This window comes from Mustela putorius, unplaced genomic scaffold, assembly GCF_011764305.1.
Source record: "Mustela putorius furo isolate JIRA1106 unplaced genomic scaffold, ASM1176430v1.1 tig00003834_pilon_pilon_pilon, whole genome shotgun sequence".
In the NCBI taxonomy this organism is placed as follows: Eukaryota; Metazoa; Chordata; class Mammalia; order Carnivora; family Mustelidae; genus Mustela; species Mustela putorius.
Window position 1 is genome coordinate 70,313,599 of NW_025421987.1, and position 15,525 is coordinate 70,329,123.

The 15,525-nt window shown below is 38.1% G+C and overlaps 1 protein-coding gene across 4 annotated transcripts in view; it reads right to left on the bottom strand.

Annotated features, from left to right (window-relative positions):
- Positions 1–15,525, bottom strand: part of WDR49 (WD repeat domain 49) — a 134,571-nt gene that overhangs the window by 36,784 nt on the left and 82,262 nt on the right. For all 4 annotated transcript variants that reach the window (XM_045088605.1, XM_045088604.1, XM_013058288.2 and 1 more), the window contains 5 exons: positions 9,321–9,451; positions 6,928–7,026; positions 5,126–5,290; positions 2,922–3,109; positions 1,657–1,854 (listed from right to left, as the gene is read on the bottom strand). In XM_045088605.1, coding sequence (XP_044944540.1) covers positions 1,657–1,854; positions 2,922–3,109; positions 5,126–5,290; positions 6,928–7,026; positions 9,321–9,451 — 781 coding nt within the window. The remainder of the gene's footprint in view (positions 1–1,656; positions 1,855–2,921; positions 3,110–5,125; positions 5,291–6,927; positions 7,027–9,320; positions 9,452–15,525) is intronic.

Genomic DNA, 15,525 nt, shown 5'->3' on the forward strand with positions numbered 1-15,525 from the left:
AGGACAAATATCAAAGGCATAAAAATGAGCAGTTTTAAAGGCACACGCTTCTTAATTAAAATAAAATTTAGCCGCAGCTACTGTGCGGCGGGCACAATATGGCACCCGCACCTAGAGCGCTGTGATTTCTTGCCTCAGTCTCCTCTAAGAAACTTACTTTCCAGATGTCAGCCACTTGATGAAACTTTTTCTTTACCTGTTGTTCTAACCTCCACTTCAAGTCCCCAGAGCCCAAAAAGCACGGCCATACAGCAATTCAGCATTACATTAACTTCTTCACTTACAGAAGCATCTTTCCAACTCATCTTGTGCTCAGAATGCCAGCTATGGCCCTCTGCCTCATTCACCACACACCTACGCACATGCGTGTGCACGCATTTGAGTTACCACTCAGAGGCTCTTTTTTTCCAACTGAGAAAAGTCTAGCCCTTGCCTTATTTACAGAGCAGAAGAGACTGTACAGCTCTTGAGTGCTACCTGGAGATTCCCATATTACCCGGCTAAACATGGGCCCACCACCCCAGATTATTTTCTGATTTATCATCACCATTTGTGTCCCGTAGGGTTGTATAAAACTCTTTCAGAACAGGTTGACATCATCAAAACAATTCAAAAGTGAACAACATCAATCTTCGTCTTCCAAAATGAAGACAGTTGCTGTTTCTCATGGCATGACTAAAAATGAAGTCTGCCAAATAGAACCAAGTCAACCAGCCAGACTGAAAGTGAGGTGTCAGACCAACCTCATCCCACCAGCCTGACCTTATGCAACTATGCCTCGACAGTAATGACTGAAACACATCAAACTGATATTTTGTCCCTCAAGTCCCAAAGGGAGCAAGAACAGAGTCCCCATGAAGACAAATGGAAAAAATAAAATAAATCTGAGATAATGACTATTTCCTTTCTACCATGCCCCCTACTTCTGTTTGTCTTAATAGGTATAAATGGGAACTTAGTTTCATGGGAGGAAGGGTTAAAAGCATAAGCTCTGAAATGAGCCAGCTTGATTCAAAAGTTAAATTCTACAACTTGGTAGCTTCTGTGAGCTCAGGAGTTGATTCAAACCTTTTGTGCCTCTGTTTTCCATTTGTAAAATGGCGATAATGAAGAGCTCCTCCCTCATGGGATGAGGAATTGTGATTGCATGAGATAATTCATGTGGAGACCATAGAACAGAGTCCTAGTCATACAGGAAAAACTCAGCAACTGTTAGTAGTTGTTGCTATTTGGTGAGGAATAAATCAGACAGGAAGAGGTTTATTTTTCCTAAAGTTTTCTGTATTTGATTATTCTTTGACAGTCATTGTCCTTTACCTGCTTAAGAATAATATGGTAATTATATCCATACTGCGTTTTTACTAGACGTTGAAACTGAAGGAGTTTTAAAGAGAAGGTTTTCTCAGAAATTCTGGAACATTTTGAGCTGCACAGAGCCTCCATCTTTCCATGTCTCTAGAGTCTTCCACTTGATGGAACTGTCATGGTTAATGGTAAACAAGACAAGAGATGCCTGGAGCTACAGCTCCAGAAATGGAAGTCAGATCTTTCATGACTGATGAACATTAACAGCTGATGAGACTCAAATAGAAATCAGCCCAAGTTCATACTAAATGTCAAGTAAATACTAGAATAATAAAGAAGCAATATTTCTACCTGACCAAAGATCCAGAGAGGAGCACCACAGACATCAGTCACACAAATGCTGCCGTCTGCAGATGAGGAGATAATCAGTAAGTGGCCACCCATCTTACACATCTCTAAGGAACTTATCTGGTCTTCATGAGGTCGGAATGATCGTATCAGAGCTGGGGCCTGTGTTATTTTGCTCTTGCTGGAATTAAGACAGTATTCCTGAATGAAAAGAAATTCCAGAATTCTAAGAAGTCCAAGTATTAAATTATTGCAGCAACATAACACTTTTTCTTAAAATGTCTGATATAGAAATGAAAAAAAGTACATTTGGGAAAAATTCTCTGTTCTCCAAATGCAAAAGAATAGTTCATCATAACAGAGTTTAGAAAAATTGTACTAAGTGTCAAAACATGTTTCTAACTGATTTGCCTGAGCTGAGAAGTGGAACGAAAGGAAGAGGGGAGGGGAAGAATGAAAAGCAGAAAGAGTTAACAGTCAAGTCAGTTATTTGAGAGAGATGAATTTTACCATTTGTAGATAGTTGCATATTATATGATTTTATAATATTATTAGAAAATCAAGCAGGTAATCACTGACACAAAAATCCCAAACTAATTCAGATGATGATAATGTTGGATGAAGGGCCAATACTCTGTTTAAATTGGGTTTACAGTCTCATTTCGAATAAGGTATATCCTAATTAGTTATGCTCAAACAATGCTTCAGTACCTTCCTGACAATACTGCATTCCTAAATTGGGTGAGTGACTTGATTACCCATACGTATACACCGATATACATACACACATACACACATGTATAAGTATATGTGTGTGTATATATATTTGTATGTGTGTATATATGATTTATTTAGTTGAGAGTGAGAGAGTGCGTGAGTGCAAGTGGAGAGAAGGGCAGAGGGAGAGGGAGAGAGAGAATCTCAAGCATACTCCCCACAGAGCACAGAGCCTGATGACATGGGTCTGGATCTCACAGCCCATAAGATCATGGCATGAACTGAAACAAGAGTTGGCTTAGTCAGTTGCTCAACTGACTAAGCCATGCAGATGCCCCAGGCTTGAGAAGATTTTCATACTGAGAACAGTCTGTATTTCCCCATAAATTATTTAAGAGATCTCTCTGCCTGATACATGTTAATGTTTCCTTTACAGTACTCAGACTGATCATGTCTTCCCTTATCCAGGAGATAGATAAGACCAGATTCCTAGTTATCTGCAGCACAAGGCAATCAACAATGCTAAGGATATGAGAATACTGTCAATTTACTTCTATATCCCAGATTTTCAATTGTCCATCCAGACCTCCTGTGGCGAGGTATTGGTTTGACTTATCAGTAGACATAATAATGGATCCAACTCCACCATGAGCCAAAAATTCAGCCAGAAGTTGCTTCTTAAATGTGTCCCAGAATCTGACATACCCAGATCCTCCACACGACACCAGGTTAGCTCCTCCTAACGTGTAAGACAAGACTTAATTAGGAAAATGTAACAACACAAACCAGAAAAAAATGTCTTCAGTGGCTTGCCATGCGGAAAGCATTTGGCTATTGGAGCGATAGGCAGCCTGGATAGCAATTTCCAGCACTTCGACTTTCTCCAATATAAAATGGAGATAATGCCATGATAACATTACTGTTTTGTGTTGAGTATTAAATGAGATTGGAAATGCAAGATGTTCCATTACATTGAATTCCCTTTCCTTCATTATTTCAATATAATTGGTTTTTTAAAGTTAGATAGAATTAATTTGTTCTTCCAAATAAATTTATCAAGTATTAATTTCAATATTGTGATAATATTCTAATTACATTAACCCATCTTTCTTAATAACCTATATACATATACACCAAAGAAGTATAATTCCTCCCGCATGGAGTTGGCTGCATATATGTCGTTAGAGCAGCATAGATGTTAATTTCTCTACACAGTATCATGCATTTAGGATTCTATTTATGGGCTTGTTTTTTAATTTTTCATCAAGAATTCATTGGGAGCCCTTATGGAACCCTTTTTTGGCTCACAGGCCTAGAACTCACCTTTTCATTTTCTATTTTTATATGCTTTGTAGAAGCACTCTACCTAAATTATTCTTCTGTGGCCAAGTTCCTATTATTATTTGATAAATCTGTAGATGACTTTCAATTTACTTCACAAATGTACTGCCAATTAACAATCATATCTGTTTAAGGCAGAAATAATGACTTGTAGCCGCTTCGGTGGAAACAATTTGGGAATACTGATAACATTAAGAAGAATTAGTGTAGAGGAAATGAGAGCAATTTCAGGATAATAGTTCATTTTGTGAATAGAAGGGAGTTCTAGAAAATACAAAGTTTTAGAATCTAACTGTTTCAAAGTCTATTCTAAATACTCCACAAGGTTTCTTAAATTCTTAAGGGTATACCTTTATTGATTTTGAATGCTGAAAATTTTTATATAAAAATCATGCAGATCTTCTATCTGCAAACTGAATGTGGGTAAGTAAATATGGAAAATGTGGTTCGGATATGTTTAGTTCTTTTCATACACATAACACCTACACGTCTAGATTGTCCATACTAAGAAAAAATATTTATAAAACACAATTTTTTAGATGAAAGGTAAAACAATATGCGTTATTCTCAAAAGCATATTTTAATTTAGAGAAAATGCAGGCAGCGTCAACACCATGCTAACATAACTATTGAAAACAAGGGGGAAATTAAGCAAAAGGTTATTTCATCTATGTAATGCCAAATGGCTACAGTAAGTGACCTGGTGGCACCAGTCTTAGCATACATCTCAGCAGAAGCACTAACCAGGACCCTGACTTACTCTGGAAAGTAAGCATAACTGGTAATGAAACCCAAGCCATTACACAAAAAGAAAAGAAAGAGAAGGGAGGGAGGGAGGTAAGGAAGGAAGGAAGGATGGGGGCGAAGAAGGGAGGAAATTAAGAAAAAAAGCAAGCAGCTCTCTTCATCTAGGATCAGCAGTTATTTCAAATTTTGCCACTGCCCCCATCTCCAAGTTTCTCACTATTTTCTTCTAGCCCATTTTGATAGTGGGTTCCAGCACAGTGGGACTCTATCCTTCTGGAGCATCTAGTCCTAAGCCTTGGCATGTATATTTGGACCCTATTCTTGCTGTGCTCTCTATCCCACCAAACCTCTTTATGCCACAGCAACTCAGATTGTCATCCAGAGCAAACTGTTTGCCAGCGTTTCTTCTACTCGGATCCTGAGCTGTGCAGCACTGATTCGCTGGGGGTTCCAATCTGGCTCCTGCTCCTGGACCCTCCCTTCTGAACCCCAACCTCACGTGCTGTGGCTGGGGGGGCCTCCCGGGACTCAACATGGACTGTTAGCTACATGGGGTCAAGCTCTACAAGACCCACAAAGGAGCACATTAAATGGTCTTCATTGCTCCCTTTCCCCCACATTTTACAAATACATCAATCCACAGTCAGAATGGGAATGTATGTTATACCTGTCTCTGCGGTGGTTTTTCTTGCTTCAAGGAAGCAGAGCCCCACAACAGCATTATTGCCCTTGGTGAGGGTCTCCAAGGAGTGGGCTCCCAGTGCAGCCTGGTTGGTGCTGGGGCAGGTGGAGCGACTCCTCCCAGCACTGAAAAGCTTTTGAGGCTCTGTACCTGTGATGGACACAAAGCTAGGTGTCTTAATGAGGAGAAACATCTGCTTGTCAACTGAATGCTTATGAAAAACAACAGGCCTGCCTCCATCGGTCTCCGGTGACCCCATCAAGTCTTACAGTAGGCTTCCAGTGAACATCCAACCGACCTTCTGCTATTCACGGCTTCAATGCCAACTTGAAGGGTTGTTTGACTCCACCTTCGTTTTGCATATTACATACACACTGACTGTGTTTTCCCTTGATACAAATTAATAGGGACTTCATTTTGTTGTCAGTGTCAACGTCTTAGAAATCCTGATCTGTTCAAGACAAATGTGATTCTAACACCATGACATTTTCAGCTCATTAATCATTAATACTAATCTTGCAAATAATATAATGAACATGAGCTATAATGACTATTTAAATATATTTAAATAATCAGTCTAGCAGCAATATTATCTGCTAGTGAGTTACCCCAGAGAGGACCTTCCTAGGGACACTTCGATTATCTTGTGACATCATCTCCTGGCCACACTAATAACAATTGGGGATATTCAGAATCTATGAATAGTCTGTTCATAGCTATGAAAAAATCTACACAGGGAGGATCTGCAAAATCTCAAAGCAAGACATCTCTAGCAATGCCTCTCTTGTCTTAGAAGTTTGATATTATTCACTTCTCTTTCTTATCTACCTCTTCGGAGTTTTAATCGTAGCCACAATTGGGCTTGCTGTAAGAGCAAAGATGTCACTCTCCTGCAGGCCAATATAAAGAAAGAAGCAGAATTCTACCTTTTCCATGGAGGGTTCAAGTGAACCCTAATGGCTAACTCTTCATACAGATAGCAGGCCAGAGCTTTGTGCGTACAGACAAGTAAGCCCAAATCGTTAAGGGCTTACTCTTAACAAATTACTCCCTCCACTTTCATAAAATAAAGCTGTATTGGACGACCTATCCTTTCCTACGGTCCAGTCCAGCTCTGTGAGTTTATCCAATTGAGACAACAGAACCTCAGTGGGCCATGAAGAATGACATATTCATTACCTAAATAAATAATCCTAAGGAAAAGCCTTCAGTATCTAAGGAAACTGAAATAAAATGCAAAAGGCAATTGTCAAGACATTTTGCTTAAGTATAAAATATTCATGTGCTCGGCTAAACTTCCATAAAATACAATACACTCCCATCTCGTGTTCCTCACAGGTTTCTAAAGCAAGAAATAATTTAAGATTTCCAGGTGGCGTAATATTTAATACAAGCTCTAGACTAAGCCTGAGCAGCCTATCAAGTGAACATGAGCTCCTATCTTCCTACCAAGGGGTACCAAGATTCACTCAAAGGCAGTTTGGTTAGGTTTATTGGCAAAAACTAAACTAGATGGAAATGAGAGGCCTGCTCCCTGCTGTCAGTAATTCAGAAAAGCTGATGTGGCATAAAGACAAGCAACAGCACGCCACGGAGAATTTGCTAAGCCAAGTAAATCTCAAGGTTCTTTTTAGTCACTTTGACAGGACAACGGTCTCACTAATCCCTGGCGCTTATGGCCAATCATCTATAATTTAGGAGTGAGCTGCATCAGGAACATGAATAAACAACGAAGCCTACGGTGGTTTGACTCAGCCACATTATTTTATTTTCAAACTTGTACTCACCCGGTTTTGATTCTAGCAGCCTCTGATAATCAGGGTGAAGGACACAGTGAGCATTTTCTGTGTTGTTGTTCCACAGAATAATTTCTCCATCATAACTCCCTATATGAGCCAGGATGGAGAACATAAATTGCCAGAAAGTTGGAAAACATGAGCAACAGCAATGGGAGAAGAAGTCACTATTTGTGAACAACTTACACACAATCTGGCGCATAGAAGGTACTCTCTGTATTTTTGGAAACATGAATAATAATGACTAGTATTTTATTAAACTTCACAACTTAGAATCCTCATCGTGTACCTTTGTATTCAATGTACTGGAAATTACTGCCATATCTTTTTATTTTATAGTAATAAGGCATTCAGAATACGGGCTTTGCAATTAAACAACTTGAGTTTGATTCTCAGCTCTGCCACCTGCTGGCTGTGTAAACGTGGTTAAGTTATTTACCTGAGGCCACAATTTCATCTATAAAACTGAATTAAAATCGAATTTCATAATGTTGTTGTGAATGAAAAGTACTTAGAATAGTGCCTAGTGTATTATAAGAACTAAAAAAAATGTTCATAATGATTATACTTTTTTTGTTATTGAGGGCAAACAAATCAAATCCTTCTTGGTTTCTGTTTGCCACATCTATTCGTGTGTGTGTGTATTATTTTCATTCCCTCTCTCCTATATTCTTTATTGAATAACGCTTTCTCTAATTCTAAAAATTTCCCTATATAAAGTCCTTCCCTCCTGCTCATCACAGAGAATGCAAAAAAGCCCAAATAGTGAGACAGTCTGGCCAAGCCTGTCCTGGGGAGGAGCGAAGGTCACCCAGACTGCTGTTCTCTGCAGCAAGGCAAGGAGAGGTCCCCACTGAGCAGAGTATTAGGGTCAAGTGAAAAGCAGAAGGGAAGACCCGTATTTGAGTGGGATGTACAGATGGGAACTTTCTTGGGATCAGGAGAAAGAAGAGAAGAATACATACAAAACTCCGTATTGTTCCGGCAAGAGCAACCTGTGTAACTCAAAAATTGGCCAAGGATGATGGATTTGCATGGATTAACTGTACAAGAGAGTAGCCATCTGCTCCCGTGATTTTGAAATGCTTAAGTTATAAAGCTCCTGGCCAAACATTTTCATATAGGACTGGTGGGCTGAGAGTCAATGAAGACATCATCTATCTACCAGTTACAAAAGAAAATTCTGACACTTTTGGAATAATAAAGATGCAGCCTGATATCTTCTCTCCATCACATTTCAGTATGTGCTACCACCTGCAGGGCTGGACTTTCAGCAGCTAAAAAGCAAATTCAACTGCAGAGTTGGCCCTACTGGCAGGTAATCGGGTAATTCCTGAAGACAGTGGAAATGTAAGTGTACACAGAGCTGTAAACCACATATTGTAACACTTCACAGATATCCTGGCTCTTTTCCTGTGAGTTTTCATTCCTCTTAATTGATGACATTTTGGGTTCTATTAAAAAAACAACCTGGGTTGTCAAAATATGGACTCTCTAATTTCATGGTGCAATCTATCTTTATAAATTGTTTTCTTTGGCCAGAAATGATACAACGATTTCTGATCCTCTTTCATATGCACATCAAAGCATGCCCATGCATCTTTTTAAGGGCTTGGATTTGTAGGCATTTGGTGATGCCAGACTTTAACCAAAATTACTTAGACTAAATTGTGCCAAAGTGTTAGCATGTTCCCATTATGAAACATCTGAGTGCCACAGAAGTATGATTTGTTCCCATCATTCCTAATGCTGTTTCTGGAAACAGGACAATAAAAACAGAAGCTAACATTTACTGATAAGCTTACTGTGTGTCAAGCACTGTATTAAGCCCTTACACAGATTAGTTTACTCAATCTTCACTCTAAACCAAGATATTGATATATTCTTATTAGCCAGAGAGAGCCATGGTGTACAGATTAAAGAACTTGTTCGATATGATGCACTGGATAGTGGTGGCACCAGGATCTGAAGCCAGACAGCCTCGCTGTAGAGCTGACAGTCCTCACCACTAACATGCTACCCTGGAAGTAAGGACCAAGAGTAGCTCTCAGTGCAAAGGCCGAGTTTTCAAGATATCTATTCATCTTGCAATTCAGAAAAGGATTTTTAAAAGTGACTGAGCCATGGGGCACCTGGGTGGCTCAGTGGGTTAAAGCCTCTGCCTTCAGCTCAGGTCATGATCCCAGGGTCCTGGGATCTAGCCCCGCTCTGTGCTCAACAGGGAGCCTGCTTCCCTTCCTCTCTCTCTGCCTGCCTCTCCCCCTACTTGTGATCTCTGTCTGTCAAATAAATAAATAAAAATCTTTATTTAAAAAAAAAAAAAGTGACTGAGCCAAAAGAAACCAATTGTTCACCACTGATGGTCCGGAGAAGGTTCAATTAACCTGTAACAAGAGTTTGTGGGGGTAAAAATGCAGCGCACAAGATATTGTCACGGTGCTGTATTCCTCCTTTCCATTTCTCAGGCTGGATGAAGAATTGATTGAAGTTTTGCAGTCGAAACACCGTAATAGCCCTAGTAAAAAGGATGAAGAATTTAGCTGTGGATCCAAATGCAAAAGAGATCTTGAGTCGCCAGCATCCACTTATCATCCACAATCCTGAACCTCCCACACTAAACTTTTTTTATTATTTTCTCTTCGAATTCCCTGGTACATTATGAATATTTAATATTACAAAGTTAATTATCCTCTCACAGCCATTAACACCAAACATGTATGCATTTATCAAATTAATTATCCATCACCAAGAATCCAAAGCCAAGTTTCCCCACATAGGTACCATAAAACCATTAAGAGTTTTTTGACAGTAACAATAAAAAAGGAGATGAGTCTGTGAAGAAATAATATTTGGTAGTTGAAACAAAAGTAATAAGGTCTTTCTTCATGAGAGATTCCATAGAAGTTCACATGTTAACATCCCCTGTGGCATTTTCCAGACTTACCTGACTGTAGAGTCCCATATCAGATAGCATCTCGAAGGGCTATCATTTGTGAAACACACCTGGAAAGTGCCACTCCAAAGGAGCAGGACTCTGGTGACAGACATATTTTGAGCAGAAACAATAGTTTTAAAAAGACCAATATCTTGGGGTACTGCTGTGATTCTGACAGGCCAGGATAGGCAGGAAATGAAATGCCTGGGGCCTGGTAGGGAAGGGAGGGGCATGAACATTAAATTGTGGCCCATCAATATCACCTTGCTTCCACACGATGATTTAAGTTCTGGCTATCAGACTATACTAAGTCTCTTGTTCCTTCTAGAGGCATACACACCTCAAATGAGTGATAGTAACCAGTTAGTAACCGCAGGCTTGGTGTCTTCACCCTCACTCTCTCCTCACCCATCCAAAATCTTGCTTCTATTCCCAAAGGTCTCCAAATTGCTCCATCACTGTAAGTTTTCACTCTCTGAAGGATGTGGCTTTCTGCTCCTAAAAATTCTTTTCTTTTTTTTAAAGACTTCATTTATTTATTTGACAGAGAGAGAAAGATTACAAGTAGGCAGAGAGGCAGACACAGAGAAGGGGGGAAAGTAGGCTCCCTGCCAAGCAAAGAGTCCAATATGGGGATCAATCCCAGGACCCTGAGATCATGACCTGAGCCAAAGGCAGAGGCTTAACCCACTGAGCCACCCAGGTACCCCTGAAAATTCTTTTCTTTCTAGTACATCCTGCTTCTCTTCTTGCCTCCCTGAACTTTCACTCCCATTCTCGATTTTCTCTTCCCTCTTTCTTCCCTTCTTTCACTATACACATTCCTTACTGTCATTCCTCTATTCCTTTCTCTCTACTCATGTGGGTTCATTCAGGGATTCTATCTACCACCTCAGGTTGCAATCTTGCTTCTGTGAAATGGTTCTTAAATTTATCCACATTCATAACTTTCCCCAGTGTTGAAATGTGCCCACTTGCCAGGGGACAATTCTATATAATATTCCCATCAGCAACATATCAAGAAATCCAAAGTTTTCATCTTCTGTCCACACCAGGTCTCAGTCCTAAATTCCCTAATTTGGTTACCAGACAAGCAGTCCAGGTTCCTGTGTGTTTCTCTTCCTCAGTCACATCAAATACTTGGACTCCCACTCTGCAATATGTTAGCAATTCATTCCTTCCTTTTTATTTTAAACAGTTAATGTCAACTACCTAGTCCAGTGTCCACTACCTCATCACTGAATAATTGTAAGAGCCTCTTAACCAATACCTTTGCCTTTAGTCTACCCACCTCTAGTATCTCTTTTATTCTGCCACTAGAATAATCGTTCTTTTGGGGGGTCTTTCATCTATATTCATTTTACAAGCACTTTTTTTTCCACATGGAAGTCCATATTCAGGTGCTGCAGTGGATAGAACCAAGAGCATCAAATGACTGACATAAAAAGTGAAATGCAATAAATGTCAAGGAAGTACTGACCCATCACCAAGGAAGTCCAGCTACAGAAATCATAGAAGGTTGAGTGAGGAGTCATATTTGAACTGCACCATAGCAGATGAGTAGGATTTGCAAGAGGAAGGCACTCGAGGCCGAGGAAACAGCCTGGTCAAATATAAGGCTAATGCCTCATTTAAAAACATGTATTTGTTTTCCACTCTCTTTATGGCACATTTCAAATGAGTGAGCCTATTATTCAAAAGCCAGTGCTATTTGGGTCCAATCAACTTTTTTAGGATTAGTTCTCTCTATTCTTCTACCCTTGATATTCAAAGTAAAATATGAATACCCAGCTAAATATTTGATGGAGCTACTGGAGGCCATAAGGTAAATATGCTTCACCGTCCACCTTCCACCTTCACTCTTTAATTTATTTAAAGAGTTTGGGGACAATATTTTTATTTTGAAATAGGATAGATGAATTTATGTTCTAGAATGTAAAATTCACCTGGATTTAAAAGGTAGAACACAAGGCTTCAAATAAATTTCTTGCTTGTAGGAGCTGGTTTTGAATTGTTAGATGGATTCAAGGCCTCAGTTTCTGAAGCACACTTTCTTGTTCAACACAAACGAAACCTTTACTATTCTCTAAGCACCCTCCACACTTCTAGCTACTTTGTTTTCATTCATGATGTGCTCATCCATCCCTCTATGGATTTCATTTTACATACAGTCCCACATCTGTCTACCCATACACCCATTCTCTAAGGCCCATCTTGTTCTGGTAGGCTTCTTAATAACTAGAGTTGAAAGAAATATTTCTTTCTTCTCATCTCTCACTCTGTTCACATTTTGTTATAACATCTAATAAATAAATATAGCTACACTCCTCTGTAAGATTATAAATTCTTAGAAACCAGGCATCTTATCTCATTCTGCAATCCCGTAACAGCAAGCACTGTGACCAGCTTATAATGGGTATTCAATAAATATCTGTCGAATAAATAAATGAAAAATTCTCTGTCTAAATGTCACTTTATTTGAGCCTTCTGTGACCACTCTATCTAAAGACTCTCACTTGAGGGTTAATATCCAAAATATATGAAGAATTTATACAACTCAATACCAAAAACCCCCAAATAATCCAATTAAAAAATGGACAGAGGATATGAATAGACATTAGTCCAAAAAGACAACAAACACCTAGAAAGATGTCTAATATCACTAATCATCAAGGAAATATAAGTCCAAACCACTAGATAGTTCAGTTGGTTGAGTGTCTAACTCTTGATCTCAGCTCAGGTCTTGATCTCAAGGTTATAAGTTCAAGCCCTGTGCTGGGCTCCATGCTGGCTGTGGAGACTAGCTTTAAAAAAAAAAAAAAAAAAAAAAGGGCAAATTTATATAACAACTCAGAATGTTATATAACAACAACTCAGAATGTTGTCAGAATGGCTAAAAATTCAAGAAATAACAAGTGTTGGAGAGGATGTAAAGAAAAAAGGGCACCCATGCACAGTTGGTAAGAATGTAAATTGGTGCCATAACTGTGGAAAACACTATGGAGGTTTTTTAAAAAATTAAAAATGGAATTACCATATAATCTAGTAATTCCACTACTGGATATTTATCAAAGAAAATGAAAACACTAATTCGAAAAATATACATACCCTATGTTTATTGCAGCATTATTTACAATGGTCAAAATATGGAAGCAGCACAAGTGCCCATTCATTGATGAATGGATAAAGAAGATGTGGATAAAAAAGATATATATATATATATATATATCCACACGCATATATATGTATAAGACATATAAGATACATAAGATATGTATACATATGAATAAAAATAGAATGAATAAAGAATGAAAGAAGAATGAAAAGAATGAAATCTTATCATTTGCAACAACATGGATTGATCTGGAAGGCATAATGCTAAGTGACATAAGTCAGTCAGAGAAAAACAAGTACCATATGATCTCACTCATGTGTGGAATTTAAGAAACAACATAAATGAACAAAGGAAAAAAGACACAAAGCCAAAAAAGGCTCTTGAATATAGAGAACAAAACAGTAGTTGCTAAAAAGGAAATTGGTGTGGGGATGGGCAAAACAGCTGAAGAAGATTAAGAATACATTTATCCTGAGAAGCACTGAGTAATGTTAAACGTACTTAAATAAATAAAAGAAAAGAAAATTTGAGGCGGGGAGCACTATTACTTACTCACTTGGATTTTTCAGTCAGAATAAAACTTTATTTAAAATAAAAGATAAAATAAAGTAAAACTCTCCCCCTTGAGTTTTCATCCTTCACCCTACATCATTTCTCTTGATTACATTTATCATTAGGTGCTATTGTGGTCTGTATTCACTTGTCTGTTTATTCACTCTCTCCCCTACCAAAAACAAGCTCTAGGAGAGGGGGGACTTCATTTATTCCCTTTCTGTATCAGCAATGCTTAGAATAGTACCTACCACATAATAGGCATTTAATAAATATTTGTAGAATTGGTGTATGAATTATTCTTTCTTTAAAAAAATCAATAATTTAATACTAATATTTTTTAATAATATTAATATGAGGCTTAGCAAGGTAAGATATTATAAATAAGGTACTTTGCAGTTCTGAATTTGCCATGAATCTCATAAGAACTTTACATGTAATTATTTTTTTTTTGAAGATTTTATTTATTTATTTGACAAAGATCACAACTAGACAGAGAGGCAGACAAAGAGGGAGAGAGGAGGAAGCAGGCTCCCCTGTGGGCAGAGAGCCCGATGCGGGGTTCGACTCCAGGACCCTGGGATCATGACCTGAGCTGAAGGGAGAGGCTTTAACCCACTGAGCCACCCAGGCACCTCTACCTGTAATTATTTTTAATTTTTTTCTTTACTGAATGCTAAGTTTGGTTAAAGACATTTCCCGTTGGGGATGGAGACAAAAATTCAATGTCAAATGTCTTTTTGCCAAGATACCCATATTAACTAGATATATTTAGGTAATACGAGTCAAAGGCACAGAATGCTTTTCATGAGATGGTATAAAAACTATCCCTTCTGATATTTGACCTTGTGTGCCAAAGTGTTGAGAAACTAATTAGCTGCCACCTTTCCCTTAAAACCTAACCTGAAACTTTCAACTGAAATGACAGTTATCCTTAAAATACCTTAACAATCCACACTGTATTTCCCACTTTGTCCATTTCAAAGATAACTTTTTTTAAGTTTGTACTTTTGCCAAGAGTTAAATTGAAGTGCAGAATGAGCCAATTTTAAGGCATTTTAGGAGTCTGGGAGATTTGTTCTTTTGACATTGAAAGAGTTTACTTGTTCCATTCCACACCTCCCATCAGAGATCCTGAGTCACTGTGTCATCTGTGAAGATGATCAGATCTCTTGCTCTGAATGTAGATATAATAACCAATTCTGTGAGAACAAAATTAACTCACCTGTCAAGTACAAAAAAATACAAAAAAGAAAAAATATATATTTTAAAAAACAACCTTTTTTAGGGTGAATGAAATGGGAAAATAACTCTTACCAAAACCTATCATGTAGTCATTGTCATGGAGAGAACAAAAGAACACAATCAACTATTTGTTCCCTTAGAGGCTAATTGTTCGAGTGTTGTTAGTCCAATTACTGTAAGAATCTATCCTTGTTCAGCCCATTGTGCTTTTTAGGCTTAAAAGAGGTATCTCAAAGGCAGAGAATGCGTTCCATATAAATCAGTTCATTTTTATTCTTTTTCCTAAAATTCTTGGAGTCAAATTTTGGACACCAAAGCTATGACAAAATTAGCTTTGAGGGTTATTTGTGAATCTCCAAAATACCTGCCCCCTCCTGACTTCCAACATGGTTTTCAGAGTAAGTTACACTTTGGAAATGTTCATTCTGGGTCTCAATCTAATAATAGAAACCAATTGAGTCACATAGAATTATAGTACCTTAGTAAAGCAATTATTAAGAATTTAATATCTTGTTATAGGTAAGTTTTATTGCCAAGGAACTTCAAATCCCTAATCTAATTTCACTTAAAAATACTTTTAGAAATCAAGTTATATCAACACCTATTTATTGAGCACCTACTTTTACAGAGCTTTGGGAAAGATGTAATCAATAAAATTTTCAGAATTACTTGAATAAATGATTCCCTTCTTTATATAAGCCCAGCTATTTTACAGAGAGAAAATCTTCATAAACAGAGGTTT